Below are 16,906 nucleotides of genomic sequence, written 5' to 3' on the forward strand. Positions count from 1 at the left end.
GTCTAGCCCTGATATGGTGAACACTTGATAACAATCTTGCCAATCTTTATACACACGTAAGCAGAGTTTACAGCATTAAGTTTTGCCATCATGCTATTATTTTATCCCATAAACATAATTTACAGCGATACGCGTAGCAATGATAATGGCACTGAAAAGGGCACTCAATAGAAACATAGATGTTGCGAGGTGTTCTTACGCAATCTGTATTACTGCTTATATGTACATTAACTTAGCTGAATAATTAAGTTGCCACATATAGCATGAAATAAACACAAATATCAAAATTTTATATGTGAAAACAAGCCATTATATGTGCAGTTTCATAGACAACGTTTCTCAAATCACATCATGCTTTCATCGAAAAAAGTCTCTGAGTAGGGAACCACTTCTCTAAATTTGCATGGGGTGTCCTCAAAGTTACCAATTTCTGGTTTAGTTTGCTTTCTACCCAGGAGTAAGAGGAAGAAAAGCAGCCAACTTACGATCTCCTTGACAACGCACAGGCCCCACAGATATCTTGGCTTCAGACCCAGGCCGGTCAATGTCTCCAACCACTACCTGACTCACTGGTAGGTGCTCTTTGTATGACAACATCCCACTGTCTTTTCTCCTGAATTATGAAGAGAGAGAAAGAGAAAGCAATTGTGAAATACATTAAAATAATTTCCTTGATCGTTATTATTGCTCAATGAACTAAGCACCAAAAGAATACTTTTGCAACAATTACACCAGCACAGGGTTACCATCTAAAAACCTGTCTCAAAAGACATCAGTTTGAGCAATAATGTTGCCCATTTACTGGAAAACAGACAGATAGCAGCTACTGTCACCCACGAATGCAGTCAGAGTAGCAGCTTGCTTTGTGGCCAGTGCTGGACTCAGCTGGGCTTGTGTGGGTCTCCCTGCATTCCAGACTGGCCAGCTCCATACCAGTGGGTAACACTTTGCTGTTTATCTCCTTGCTGATGTCTTCTGAGAGGGAAAAAAAAATTGTAATGCTTCCCAGAAGTGTACCTTTTTTGCTCTAGTTGCTGCCGGTTATCCTAACAACAGGACTCTGCACACCAAGGAAACAGTGGTTCTTTAGTATTTAACATTTTTAATATTATATTTAAAAAGGGAAATTGAAGACTAGTTATGTGTGCCCACCTTGAACAGCCTCCCCTCTCCCCCCCTACCGGCTTCCTTTGCAAAACAAAGGATCATTAACAGTGTATGTTATGCCTTAAACAGCTGGTTTTTTTCAATGTTGGACAGGAAAAGATAGATGGCTGTGGAGGCAGACAATGTATCTTTTCTCTTTCAAGGTCTGAGTGAAACAAAGGCATACATTTTTGAGATAAAGACAACTAACAGTGTATCTTTCAAGGCCTCAATCCTAATTGGGATGACCAAGATGAGTCATCAGCATACAGTCAACTGCTAGAGAAATCACAAACCACCAGCTACCCCTAATGGACAAGACGACTCACTTCTGGTCAGCACTGCAACCATCCCGCTAGTTTTTTGACCACCAACTCATTACTGCCCTAATTGTCATGAAGAGCGAGCAGAGGGAGGAGATGAGCAGCCTCTCTCCTATCCCTCATGCAAATGGACTGAATTATAAAACTTCCTCACTTGGGATGCATTTTAGAGTTTGTCTGTTTTGTGGTTTTGTGTGTGCTGTGCAGTACTAACAAAATTTTGCACCCACCATTAAGAACAAAGGAGTGGTGAGATCTTACCTTTCTTCTGATATCCTAACTTATCTCTCTCCTTTTCCTCTCTCTCTTGCTTTCTAACTTTATTCTGGGCACCTAAGAGTAATGCCTTGCGGGTTTTGTTGTTGAAGTCTTGCTAAGTTTTATGATATAGTTACCAACTTTTGCCAAGTCAGTATTTGCTGTAATCCCACCGAGTGGTGTCTAGTAAATATGTGATTGAATTGAACCTCTTGGGTGACTGTCATCACTTCATGTTACCACTCAGAGTATTTAAAAAAATAACTTCTGCCCTCATCCCAGCTGAGTTGGGACAGGACATCATGTGAAAAGGCTTGTCATCTTAGTCCTGTCATTCCAACACTAAGTGCTTAAGTCCAAAAAATCTAAACTTGTGAATCTATCTACAAATATGTAGGCTCAAACCACATTTTAGTTAGATCACTAAAATTCAATTTATATTCATGTCTAAAGCCTCCTCATTTCAACTGTCATGAGTAACCTGGTGTCTTTTTCATGCCTAGACCAAATAGCTATGAACAGTTACAACATTTTTATCATTTCAGAAGCTGAATCTAACTTGCATGTTGAGTGCTGTTTCTTCCAATAGAAAATAAATAAACCCAATTTAGTTAGGTGCCTTACCTCTCCAGGTGAAAATACATTGAGTTAGGACTGTACTTTTTGATACAAAAGAAAGTATGAGGAAGCAATGTAAATACATCTATTTCTCTTTTTTCCCCTTTATCTTTCTTTTTAGCTGTACCTTGCCATGCAATATGTATCTAAAGTAAGCAACTATTTGATCTAAAAATTAATCAATTTGTTAAAAATACTATAGCATGAAGGATGAATTCAGAATCTGTAAAAGTTACTCAAGTCCACAGTATGACTAAAACTAGGAACTGGTAAGGATTTCAGGAAACTGAATGAATTTTTTCATCCCTAACTGGGATGACTCCATGATCTGACTCATTAGATTGTGAACAACAGGGAAGCACAACAGGCATCTGCATTATCTCTGGTAATGCTCAGAGTTTTCCAGTAGCACAGTAACATTTTCCCAGTACCATCTCCAGTCATCATCCTCACTGGGTACTTCTGAAGAGCAGGAAGGCAAAACATTCTTTTTAAAAGAAGCACAACTAAAGCAATTAAGAAAACTACCATCACATTTGCGAAGGACAGCTCATTGGAACTCGTGTATGTTCTCTGTGATGAAGAGAGTAATTAGAGATTTAATTACTAGAGTTTTTCAAATAGTAGATGACTGTTTTCCTTAATCTGCATGTTCTTCCCCTTCAGAGCACTTGCCTTTCTCCCTGGCCTCTCTGTGCTGCTGAGATCATTAACCCTCTCTGGTGGGTCACAGCTATACCAGGTGCTACATTGGTGGGGGTGCTACAGGGGGCTGCTAGAAAGGAAGAAAAATGGAGAGAAGTAAACCTCACAGGCTGCTTCTGCAGATTGTGCTAGGTTGTATAATAGCATACTGCTTTTCATCCACAGACTGCAACGCCCTGTACAATGGTATCATATTTATCAATTTGGAGACAGGCAATATAAGAAAAGGGAGATTAAAGGACTTTCCCTTTAAGAAAGAAAACAGTGAATAACAAAGCCAGGTATGCAGACCTAATCTTCCATCTCTGCTAAGGACTTGTATCCATGGGATCCACTCCCTTCTAATAGAGGGTAAATGTAGGTCATCACTTCCTGAGATTTTCCTCTGAGACTGGCTTTCTCTGCTGATTGCGGCTCTTGCAAAGCATGCTTTAAAGATGTATGTGCCTATTTAAAAGAAAGAATTCTTCAAAGAGCAGTAAAAAGAAAACTATTGGCATTCCTCATCTTTCCTTCCTCTCACAAAAAGAGGTAATATTTCAGCTCCAAATAAGGATGTCAAAGGGCAGCCCTTTTCCTGTCACCAATGGCTTTCACTCTCTTTGAAGGAAATAAAAAGGAGCAGTAACAATTTTCTCCCTCTTTACTGATCAAGTTTCTACTCATTTCAGTATTTTATTTATGCATTTAGTGATATGGTCACTCTAAAGCCGTTGCCATGGCAATCAAACTAAATGTTAGAGCTTTTCAGAAATAGCCTGATTTTCTGATAATCACTTACTTGTCTCATCATTGTAGGAAATGCATTCTCCCCTGCACAGGAGCTACTGAGGGCTGGGATTACTTGACTAAGAGTTGAGAGAAGTGCATTGGCTTTTCTCCAGCAGAACCTGTGTAATTTGTTTGCTCTTAACAAAAAAAGGCATAACGATAGCTTTTGGCTCACATGTGCACCAAAAAGACAAACAGATTCAAGAGACTGAGTGGCTCTGGTATGCTTTTCTACGGTATTTGTAGCTCCTTAGGACACACTAATCAACACTGACAAAGTCAAAAAAGTTATAAACCAGAGCCTGATTATAATGCTTGACTTTGTACTACACAGTTAGAAATAATCACAGCTGGAACACTCAATTCCTGCAAGTGATAATGCTTCTGCCGGTATTTAAAGACTTCGCACATTAAGAGGGTGGAGAAAGTCTCTGAAGATTTTTCCTCACCAAAGCAAATCTCCTTAAGAGAATAAAGACTGAATTCAGAGTGTGTCATATTCCTATTAATAGCCAAATGGGAGATGAATGAATCTGATCAAATCCTGTAATTATCACCAGGAGATATTGATGAAGTCTCAGTGTAATTTTCTGTTTCTAATTTCTTTTCCTATGTATAACAGTCTGCAAAGTGCTTCAGGGTGCCTTTGAATGAAAGCAGCAGATAGTAGTGTAAGATTTATCATTGTTTTGATTACGATCATCAACTTACTCTTCATAAGCATTCTGTGATATGTAAAAAAGAAATGCATTATGCATGTATCAGCAAATGACATATTCAAAGTAATAATAAGATTCTGTATAGCTATTAACTTGTTTATATAATGACTTCATACAACCAGACTTCTGTTACTGGATTAATTTATTTTATCCAATTTCGTTAGACGTTACTTAATTATCAGTCCAGTCCTACACAGGAAAACACATGAAGAATGTACTGCACGTAGGAATGGACTTAATTTGAAAATATATGCTTACATGACCTGAGGAACTGGAATTGTTTTAAGAATACAAATAAAACACCTAGTGGACTGAAACTGCAGTGTTAAACATATCTTATTAACATACATTATTAACATATATTATTAAATTACTAGCAGTGTTTTGATGAATACAAACTCCCAATTATTCCCATTTCAAAGGTATATAATCGTCCACCTCTCACAAGACCCAGCTTTTCACTATGCAAGCACTTCTACTGTAATCCCTGAATTTCCGTAATCTATCTGAGAGTGGTATAAAGCAGTTTACTTCAGCTAATATCTGCAAATGAATGTCTGTAAGAAACATTGTGAAGGGTAGAGATGTGCCGAGTATTAGTATTTTCTCCCTTCCAAAAATATCTGACAGGCATTTTATTTATCTTAGAACTGCTAAGAAGAGCTATTATTACAGAGAATTTAATGAACAATACAGTTTTCGCAGCAGCCTTAATAATCTGGAAGTGAGTTACTTGGAAATATGCAAGATCGAATTAGCAGGATTAAAAACAGGGAAAACAAATGCTAGGATTAAAGCAGAACTAGCTAATTTTTGAAAGGTTTTGATAAAATTTAGTTAACTTTTTTTGCCTATATACTATGCAGCACAAAAGTCACACTATTAGATTCACCCTGTTCCTAGGGCTCCGCCCTTCTTAGGAATTTTAAATTGCCAACAATATACTCTAGACTGAAAACTTTTACTTCCGTTTGAATTTGCCACTCTCAGGGATTCTTATAGATCTCTTGTCCCTTTCCCATGTCTTGTCACCTCAGATAATCTTATGTTAAACTGGAGATAGTCACTCACTCTTGATCTGGCTGCCAAGGGGTATTATGGTAAATTTCTCATTTACAGGAACATATAAACTGACAGAGAGTCATAAATCCATTCAAGTTCCTTTTCCACACTAACATTTGATGGGCTGGGGTTGTACAAAACAAGTTGTTCTCATATTCCGAACAGTAAAAGAAGGAGAAGTTTGAACTCTTACAGTTAAGACTACTCTTAAGGCAATTAAGCTTCTCTAGCACACTAGTGAAAAAACCGACAGAGTGCCACCAACCTTTAACAACATGCACTTAATTACAACAAAACAGATGTTTCAGTTGGGTAAGGCTATGTGCAGGTACAACTGTTAGCTATGTGCAAACAAGGGTTTGCAAGAGGTTTGTTTCAGTGGAAAATACGGAAGTAAAACAGGGAAGCAGTCTGGATATTCATTTTTATTTTTGAGAGCACTCATCTCCTAAAAATCTAAACAATATGAAGAAAGGCCATCTAATCCCAGCACCTAAATTCGTAGCATAAAAAAATGCATCTTTTGACATCTTTTAGTAAAGATAAATTATATAATACCAAAGAAAGGAGGCTCATGGTGCAGCAGGTGTAAGTAATCTTTGTTCAGAAATTATAAAAAATTGAATAGATTAGATGGAATTAACTTTATACACAAGCATCATATTCACAAATAGTCCCTCCACTCCATAAGAATGATGAATAAATTTAAGATACCCTCAATGACAATTACCTGTACCAAAGAAACACTGGAATTTGCATTTAGCACAGGTCACCTAAGTTAAGAAACTTCAAACCTTCTTTGAAGAAGGAACCAGTTTAAATTAGCCATTCAAAGACACGTTTAATTCAAACTTTTTTTCTTGGATTGAGACTTATATCCCCTTTTTCATTTCACACAAGCTATTCCTCCCCTAACCTTTAAGATGAAAAAAAAATTGAAATTACATTTGGAAGTAAATTTGCTCCTTTGGACACCTCTCAAATCTTATAATCCTATAACACCAAGCCTCTAAACTGAATGCAGGTTGAGTCATTATAAACTTCCTTATGAGGATTATATGCTTCAATAGTGGTTACAAAATGTATACTTGATAAGGTATGCAGTATATAATTCAAAAACTTGCTAATAAAATGCCTGTTTTTAAAAAAAGTTGATAACTTTTTCTTTTTAAAAAAAAACCCCAAAAAACTCAAACCACCATGAGTCTTCCAAAGACAGATTGTCTAAACAACACTTTGTATTATGATCAGGGATGTGGGATTGAGCTGAACAATTTAAGATGCCTCATGCTGAAACTGTATCACCATGGAATTCATGCAAGCAGTTTGGTGACAGTTTCTGAGTAAGGAAGTTGGCAGGAAACATGCTTCATTTTTTCCTTTTTCTCTGCTTGGCAGGACATGAGACACAGAAACCCCTGGCAACTCAGAACAAACCCTAAAGTCCAGAAGATATGTTAATGCTATCACAGTGGTAACTGATTCCATGTGTGCTAGAGATATGAACTGAGATACAATGAGGAATTGGTGAAAAATGAGGCTCATTTTTAAAATCCATCAGGAAGGAGACAGAGATAGTTTAGAATGGTTCCACAGGGCTCTTGCCTGAAAAGGCTTCTCAACTTTCCTCTCAAACAGGAGTTTGTGAAAAACTGAATAACCACAGCAAAAGGTGAATAATGAAGATAGCAAACTAGGTTCTATGCTCTTTTGAACAACATGGATTAATTTCAGGGGAAAATACTTTGCTGAGTATTTGCTCATATTCTCGTTCCAGTAAAACAGTGGAGACTGAAGGTCTCTCATTCAAGTGGAGCAGCTTCTCTATGAGCTTAATTTCTTGGGGCTCCTCTTCAGTTGGGGTTCAGAAACTCCACTGACTTGACAGTTAATCTTTCTTATTTCTATACCAAGAAATTTTAAGAATGGAATCTAGGAATCTTACCATGCTGTAGCTGATCTACAACACCTCTAGATCTTTGCATCTGTCAACAATTTAATAAAATTTCTGCCTCAGTTTAAAAATCTCTTAGGTAGGACAGATAATGCATGTAGAAGAATTGCTGAATCTTGTATTAGGATGCTGCTTCCACTTTGGGTGATTATGGAGATTACTTAGAATTCAGCTGAAGCCAAGAAAAGGAAGTTCTCCTGTGGACCTAGGCCTGAAATGGGATGCTATGGGAAATTTCCAAGAAAAATTGACATTGGAAAGGGTGAGTAGGTTGCTCAAAGAAATTTTGTTTTGTCTTTTAAATTTTTAAACAATTTTTTTAAAGTTAGTTAAAAATTCTATTTGGCATTTTCAAAAAGTATGATTATTTTATCTCCAAATACTTCAAAATTCAAAAGATATTTTGAAAAATAACAGTGAATAAATAAAAATATTAAAAATCATTCACAATGCCAAAAAAGCTTTCTTGTCATCCTTAGAAAGTTTTAAATGCTTTGTTTTATGACAGAAACATGAGAAAACACCGCTCTAAATAGATGTAAGCAAAGGAAGAACAATAAATTAGATGATCCATTCAATTATTCAACATGCCACAGAAAGTTAAATTTCTTCCTAATCACTCTGATAGAGAGAAATCTCTATTCATTCCATAATCCAGTCACACATGCTGAAATATCCCACGAAACTGCAGGCTAAGGAGCTTTGAGGGAAGAAAATCATGAAAGACTGTACTGTGTATTGCCACCCATTTCAAAGAACCTCTGTTTAAAACCCAAGCATTTCTAATTCTTCAACCTTTTTGTACATCTGAATGCACTACAGCAACAGTAACATTTTACTGTGTGCACACTAAAAGCAGTCATCTAATGAAATATCTGTACTATTGAGTGTACTATTGCAAGATCTATACAGAAAAAATGATGAATTCTCTGCAGACAACTCTCCACAAGCCTTTGGATCATGTCCTATCAAACTACCAGACCCAATGTGCTTCTGGCAGGATTTTTAAGGCACAAGGATCTATATTGGAAGAAATATTAAAAATCTCAGAGCAGCAGCTTAGAGGCTTAATTTCTTGGAGTTCTTGACAACTTTGACAGTTTTATTTCGTATGACTGAAAGAGCTAAATAAAAATAATTGAGTATGGCCTGACAAAATAACAGATGGCTATAGCTAATGCTGACTTCAGCCCCTATGTGCCTGTTGAGTTCAATAAGGTATTAAAGTGAATAACTTAGTGTTGAATTTGATCCAGAAAATTTAATGAAGTATGGGACTTAATGCACCTAGAAAATATCAGTAAAACTGATAGCATAAACATCTACCATTGCTCCCACCCTTTTTCTGCACTTCCTGTAGTGTTCATCCTTACATCACATCTATGCATATCACGTGTCTCATATAACACTGAAACCAACCTGTGCTTCACACAAAGGCACCATGGGGAACACAAAGGTGCTGTGATTTAGCTCACCTCTTTTATTGCTTGTATAGCTATGACATCAAGTATTTTGGGAAAATATCTAGGCTGATCACACCTTGGAACAGGGTGCTTGATTAGGTAACCTCACAAAATCTCCTTCATGCAAATGATAAGTATGTTGGTTCTGTCTTCCCAATTTGTATCTCCTGGTAAGCATTTTTCATGCTTATCCTTCTCCTTTGCTTTTTTATGCCAAACTATTGTTCCATTTGGGCTTGTTTATTCTTAATACAGATGATACCTGAGCCCTTTTAGCCCTACTTTTTGGCTTCTGTAAAACAGTTAGTAAGCATAAAGCTATCTTACATGAAAAATGTTGTATTCAGGTGTGCTGGATTCTGCTCTCTAAAAAATCACACTTATCCTACATCTGTATCAAATGTCACTTTCTTGAAGACACAGAAAAATTACCTTATTTGCTAGACATCACGTGGAAAATAAGCATACCAGCACCCTTTTTCTAAATAATAAACTAAGCAGCCAATAGAGGAAGATGGAGAACCAAGTAGTATGTCATATAGTATTAAAAGTAAAATTCCAAGAGCCATTACTGTTCAGCTATTTATTTCCTTTCTGTGAAGGCCCCAAGCACGTGCACTGATTTTTAAGAAAATTTAGGTATTTAAGCCTATTTTTCAGTAAACCTTTCTTTTCTGACTCACCTCAACCTTTAATTGTAACAACCACGCCACCTTATTTTCTATATCTATAATCAGTTCTCATTCTTGAAATACTGTATTCTTATGGTATTACACATGATTTGCTAGTTGTCTCCTGTCAGAAGACCCCGGGTTCCCTTCAGTCCTTAGAAGTGACTATCACATTGTACTTTAATTTTATCTTCAGTCTCAGGCCCAGAAGGTTGTTTCCCATTTTACTTTGGTGCAGATATGGAAGAAGGCAAACCAACAATAATGACGTGTCTCTCAAAGGGGCACTTACCCCAGCAGGACAGATGACCAGTTTTATTTAGCATTTATAATGTACTCTGTGGCTTGTACATCTGCAGCTGCTTACTCAGCATGAAGATTTCTTAACCTACTGCTGTCTGGAGTTGGAATCAGTGATCCTACAAGTTGTTTTGGTTTTTGTTTTGGTTTGGTTTGTGTTGTTTTGTGGGGTTTTTTTGTGCTCACCTAATAAATAGAAAAGTTGTTTCTAATGGTAAAATGATTACCAATAGTGTGTCAAAACAAATGCTGCTTTTTCATAACTGCTTAAAACCATCTGCTAATACAGTGAAGCCATCGGGTTATTGGTTTTTTGATCCTGTTGCCATCATTTATTTGTTTGTTTGATCTGCAAAAGGTAGACCCCTTACATTATCCTGGAAATGGTAAGGAGAGCGAGAACAAACGTCAAACCATGCCAAAGCTGAATGGAAGAAGAAATTTATAACAGTCATTGCTAAAAAAAAAAAATAAAACAAAATCCAGCAAAAAACCTGATTGGATTATCTGCAAGTTGTTCTATTCACATAATGCATGATGCTGCTATGTCTACTGAGGAAGGAAAGTGGGGTCTATTATCATGAAAGTGCCTCAGTTAGAAGAAGCATTAAATATCCCACTACAGAACATTTTAAATGTACTCCCATTCATCAGAAGTATTTATCTAAATCTGAAAATGGCAAGATATTCACACACATTTAAAGCAGTGATGCTACACAGAGGTAATTAACAGATGTCCTTTTTCATTATGCAAGCAGTTTGATATAAAGCACAAGCAAAACATGGATATGTGTCACTTTCCCTCTGCTTACAAAAACAAGCATATGTCTCTGAAAATTAATTTAATTTCAATTAGGTTTCTTTTTTAGTGCTTTTGCCAAAAAGACAGATGACCTTGTTTTGCAATGATTTGTAACTTTATCCATAGGCTAGCTTCTCTATGGCCTTTTCATGTTTTTATGATACTCTTACTTCTTGTCTGAGTGTGTGTATGTCCACATGCATGCATTACAGCAATGGAAGAAATGAGAAAGGATACTAAACAAGCTACTTATTGAAGTCTTAAAAACTTTTATTCCTGCAGTGTGTACAACTGTGTTACCTCTAGAGGCAGCTGGTTCTGTGAGGCTGTAGCCAGAGATTCTTTCACTGCCTTTATTCACAGCATTATGAGACAACTGAGTGACCAAGATCAGGACTTGAGCTACGGGGAAGCCATGGCATACAATGCTGGTTGCTAAATATCAGGTCAAATGCAGATGCCCTTATTTAGGAAAATCTGTTTTGCTGCACTGCCTGTAGAATGTCAAGTATTTGTTTAGCATTTTGTTGACCACATATATCCAAGATTAGTGACCTATTCATTAGCCAGATTGCTCCACCTTATTGCTCTGATGGATTTCCATTATCCTTCTTGTTAGCCTTTGAGCTCAGCTCTCCTTATACTACACATCACATCTTTTTCCACAACAAAAGACTGAAGCAAACTTAGCAGAACTCACCATTCATTTCTCAAAGTAATTCCCTCTGAGCTGAGCCTGTCTATTCCTAGCACAATACTTGATGAATGCCCCCTCCCAAGACTTTTTACTGCATAGGGTGCTGTCACAGCCCTGACTGTGTGGACTGAAAAGGCTCTAGGCCATGGGATTCTAACAAGCCGTGACAATGTGGTCACAGCCAAAGGAGGCTGAAGATGAAGTGAGTGAGAAATCCTAAGACCACATCTCTTATCCATAAGAATGGTGCTTTTCAGGACTCCAAGCAACCCTGGGTAGGCCTTATAGGGAAGTTCGCCCTGAAGCAACCAGGCTGTGCTTCTCTGACCTTTCGGGCTGTGGCTCTGCAGCATTTTTATCAGCATCAGCATTAGGTGAAGACAGAAATGAAACTCTAAGACTTTCGGTTCAAAGGCCTAGGGCCCAGAGTATTTGCAGCTGGTGCACTGAGAGCTTTGACAATGTTGTGCTGCATTTTAAAGGAAAAAAATATGTTAGTTTGCCAAACGTTGATATGTCTCTTCTCGTGGCTCAAATGTAGTTTACTGCAGATGCTTCTTGCTTTAAAACAAGTCTATGAGATAAAAGTTGCCTTATGGATGAAGGGATACCAAGAAGTCTGTAACTTCTACCTGTAATCAAAGACTCCCCAGGCAACAAGAGAGAGGCTGCAGTCACTGAGGACAGCTCTCTGCAATTGCATTCAGCCACACCACCTGATCTTCTGCAGCATCTGATCACATCTGTACTGGTTTTATCTGTGAGGGAGGTAATTTTCTTCACAGTAGCTCCTATGGTATTATTTTTTTGATTACTGATCAAAATAGTATTGATAACACAGGGATGTTATAGTTACTGCTGAGTAGTGCTTACACACTGTCAAGTCCTTTCTTTTCTGCTTCTAACACTACACCACCAGTGAGTAGACTGGGGTGCATAAGATGTTGGGAGGCACCACAACTGGGATAGCTGACCCCAACTGACCAAAGGGATATTCCATACCAGTGACATCACAGTCAGCAATGTGGAGGAGGAGGAGGAAGGGGTGGATTCTTTGAAGTTCTGGTGTTTGTTTTCCCAAGTAACCATTACAGGTAATGAAGCCCAGCTTTCCTGGAGATGGCCAAACACCTGCCTGCCAATGGGAAGTGGTGAATAAACTCCTGTCAAACCAAATCTTTGAGGTCTTTTTGGCAAGAGAAAATAAGGATATTTATGTGTAAACATGACAAGTATATGTGCCCTAGCAATTAAAGTTACATGAAGTGTCCAGATTGATGGAGAAGCTGTATATGGCATCACAGCTTAAAAAAAAAAGATGCAGTTCCCCAAGAAACACAAAATTATGACGAAGTGTCAGTTTTCATTCTTTGCAGTTTTAGTGGCAATTCCTTTTCTAAAGAAGTAATGGCACGCAGCTGTGCTAATAAAATGTCCTCCCAAATCACCAGTCCTGGAGCCTGCCTGTCCATAAATTTCCCAGTTGTGGGGAAATGCCAATGATGAGAAATGGAATCTGTTTCCTAATGTTTTGAATATGTTATCCTTTGGACAAAGCTGATTTTCTTCCAAATGCAACCATATAGTCCATATTACTAGATATCGTTTCAAAATACAGGGTTTTAATCTAAATAATTCCAGCCCAGTGTTTAGTAAGGTCCACTGTAGAAAGTTCAAAGATAGATTTGCTTTACACTACTGTGGAAGTTTTCAGAGAGGTTCCATGCTGTCCTATTTCTACCTGGTGAAACAAGTCTCCCTCCATTTGTCAATATGACCTTCTTCCTACCATGACAAAAGTGAATGTGCTGCCTAAGTGGACAAGTGTTGGAGAAAAAGTGGTATTGCCACATCTGTAACTTCTGCACATGTCTGTACCTAGACAAAGCAGACTTCTGAGTCCTCCAGGAGCACAACTCACATGTTAAAGTATTGATTGACTATAGTGGAAAACCTGAAAAGGGAGCATTATTAGCCAGAAGTTTGCATTTCCTTTTGAACATACATGACTTCTCTTTGTTATTTCTAGATACAAGTGAGTTGCACAAATATTCCTGGTCATATCTAGAAAGTGTTTTACCGAGTACCCTACAAATGTTTTTAACAAGTCGCAACATATTAGTACTTCTTTGTGGTTGAAGCAGATAGTAAGATCTTCATTTAAACCAGTCTCTAATTTTCCAAACATTTGGAGCTGATATTGGGAACTTTGTCATTTTAGGAGCAGAAATCAATAAAGGTCAGAATATACTATTGATACCTCTTTGACTGAAGCCACTAAGACAGTTTGTTTTAAGGTAATAAAAATATTTTTAATAGACTTTCCTAAAAAGTAAGTAGAAATGGGAAATATTCAAAAATACAAGCAGAGAACAAGTTTCTGTACAATATAATTTGCATTCTTCTGAAATGAGATCGTAGTGGATGAAACCTGAAAGTGATCTATATCAGTCCTGACACTTTGCTATGAAACATTATTCCTAATAAATTATTTTTATAACAAAGATTTATTTTATGATGTGCTGTCAGTAGAATGGTTCTCCTCTGAGGCAAGCATATGAGAGTTAGACAATTATTGATTATTTTCTTTTAATGCAATACAGCCCAAGATCTCAGTGAGGATCAGTTATCTATAATATTGGGTCTTTCATGACCACAAGGAAAGTTAGTACTTCCTCTAAATGATTAAGATACTAAAATATCTGCTTCCATTTGTCTGCTTTTTCGCAGTATGTGTACATAATATGATGCAATGACATACAGAAAACAGTCAAATTAATACCAATTATAACAGTTAACTATTAGAAGTAATAGCCATTTTACGATGAGTTTCTGCCAAATAGTGACCCTGTGACTGAATTCCCACACAGGATAATTCTCAATGTCTTGTTCCTGCTTTTCCACTTTCTCTCTACGTTTTTCCCTCTTCAGCTCTTTCACTTTTCACCTCTCCCCAATTGAATCATACCATATCTTCTTCATTTTTCTAATTTCTTTTTGTTGCTTTCCATTCTAAAATGGAGATGAAAATATAACTTTTTAAAAATTCTCTTCATAGAAGAGTTTACAAAGATGCCTCAAATTAACAGTTGTATCTGCATAGTTTTGATTTGCCTTTTTTTTTTTTTTTTTTTTGACAAATCTACTCTTGTGAGAGGGCATAAGAAAGAGAGTCTTTTGTTTACAAAGATGCCTCAAATTAACAGTTGTATCTGCATAGTTTTGATTTGCCTTTTTTTTTTTTTTTTTTTTGACAAATCTACTCTTGTGAGAGGGCATAAGAAAGAGAGTCTTTTGTTCTCAATCGTCTCTAACTTTCTGTCATTCTGTATCATTCTGTACACCCAGAATCAAAAGTCTTGGATCCTTCCAAGAATACAATAGATTTCCTTCATATGAAGGTCAGATGACAAATCTCCACCTAAACAATCGTGTATAAGACCTTTTATAAAACTCAGGTTGTAACAGTGTTGGAGTGGATGTTACTATACACATTTCTGCACTAAGGTTGAGTTGGTAGGCTAAAAAAACAAACACAAGATTTTTTCACTGTACAGCTAAAACAAAGATATAACTAGAGATATAATCAACAGTATATCCATTTCTTCCTATAAACCACAAATAGTCCATTTCATTTACACATTGCTATTACCTACAAATAAGTGCTCCATATAAAAATCTTTCCGTTAGAAGACTGAATCAAAACAAATATTGTAAGCAGTAAAAGTAGTAAAAAAAGAGTAGCGCAGGCATTCAAAAACCACACTATTTATTTAGCAACTAAAGCTGAACTACTATTCTGATAAAACAAGCAAGAACAAAATCATGTTTTGCAGATGGCAAAAGTAAAACAGCCATACAGCCAGGGAAGAAATAGACCCTGAATTTTACAAAAAACTGCAACATGTTCAGACCACTTACAGGCAGAAAGTGAACTAACTCATAATCCACCAGAAAATTGTTGCATTGTCTAAGAAGCAAAGCCAGCTGCCAAACACAGGAGAAAGTGTTTCCAGATGACATTCTTTTTCTATTTACTTTGGTGTTTTTTTTATTTTTTTTATCTTTCTTTTTTTGTTACATCCTCTGCTAGGCAAAAAATGTGTCAACAAATAAACGTATTTTGAATTGCAGTACTCTCTTTGTGTTCGCTCAATATACAGAAAATCTTGCCCTTCTTTTTTATTTTTTTTTTCCTTTTTCTTCATCAGGTCTTTCGCAGTGCTAAGAATCTGCTGGGCAAAATGAGAAAAGGACAAAGCTCTGAAAGCTCAAGTTTTTCAACTACTTGACTGATGAACTGACATGATATTTCGATCAGTGTCTCTGAAGAAAATATCCCCATCAAGTCTGGGACCTAATACAAAAAACATATCTTAAGGGCTTCTGCCTCCTCCCTCTTCCCTCCCCCCAGGTTTGCTTATTTCCTCTTCTCCCCCTTATACATATGTAGATCTCCTGCTACACCGAAGAACAAATATTGAAAATGAATATATCTTTTGTTTACACTGGAGACTTAGTCCCTTCAGCTTGATGGACTCCCGTGTGATCATTTCACCTAAAATATGACTCCTAATAGTAATAAAAGCCAAGCATTCACTGCAGTCTTCATCTACCCTATAACACAGGTTGTCACATATTTCAGATTTCTTCTAGATAAGATTGCACTGATTCAGGAAAAAAGAAAAAAAGAAAAAAAAGAAAAGAAAAATAAAAAGTAAAGGGAGTCTTACAATTTAAGGAGGAAAGAAAAGCACCCTCTTAAAGAGCTAACCAGTGTCAAGTACCAAGTGAAATACATTGGGCTGGCCCAATACACTGGGTGATTTCATCTTCACAGACCTGCATTGAGAACAGAGTCATTATTAAAGATAAGTGAGTGCACAAATAAAAGGAGAAGGACGAGGAGGAAATAACCGGCAGCTGAAAGTTCTGCAGTGCACAGTGCTCAGCATATCCTGCCCTTACCTGACAAGAAGCAACAGTAAGGTCATTTATTTTAAAGTTAAGACCATAAGCTTTTCATTCAGATTAAAAATTTTGCATGTTTCTAGGCAAGGCATAGCAGACATTTCTGTTCTTAGTTACTTGATTTGTCACTCACACATTAACAAGGAAGTTTAATAACAAAATGAATACAAATATACTGGAAATTATATTTTATAGCATCTGAATGGTAGAAAAGCAACATATCTGCATTTTCACCTGCTAATTCATAAGCCTCTCACAAATTTCTTAGAATACTCTAAAAATGATAGGATTTTTCTAACAATAGGAAGAATATCCTAGAGAGTAATAGATACAGATACCTAGTTCTGACAGATTTTTTTCAGCACTTCTATTGAGTCATTCCGTAATTTTAAAGGATCTGGATGAGACCAGCTGTCTGTGTGTCTATGACTGGTGGAACTGAGTTC

At 36.9% G+C, this 16,906-nt stretch overlaps 1 protein-coding gene across 1 annotated transcript in view; it reads right to left on the reverse strand.

Annotated features, from left to right (window-relative positions):
* The window catches only part of CNTNAP2 (contactin associated protein 2), a gene marked incomplete at its 3' end in the record, with an annotated part of 1,137,334 nt that overhangs the window by 176,150 nt on the left and 944,278 nt on the right, over nucleotides 1–16,906 (reverse strand). Inside the window, exon 15 of the mRNA XM_080338877.1 lies at nucleotides 486–613. Within this exon, the coding sequence (XP_080195003.1) occupies nucleotides 486–613 (128 nt within the window). The remainder of the gene's footprint in view (nucleotides 1–485; nucleotides 614–16,906) is intronic.

Source organism: Nesoenas mayeri (assembly GCF_963082525.1).
Source record: "Nesoenas mayeri genome assembly, chromosome: 2".
Taxonomy (NCBI): domain Eukaryota; kingdom Metazoa; phylum Chordata; class Aves; order Columbiformes; family Columbidae; genus Nesoenas; species Nesoenas mayeri.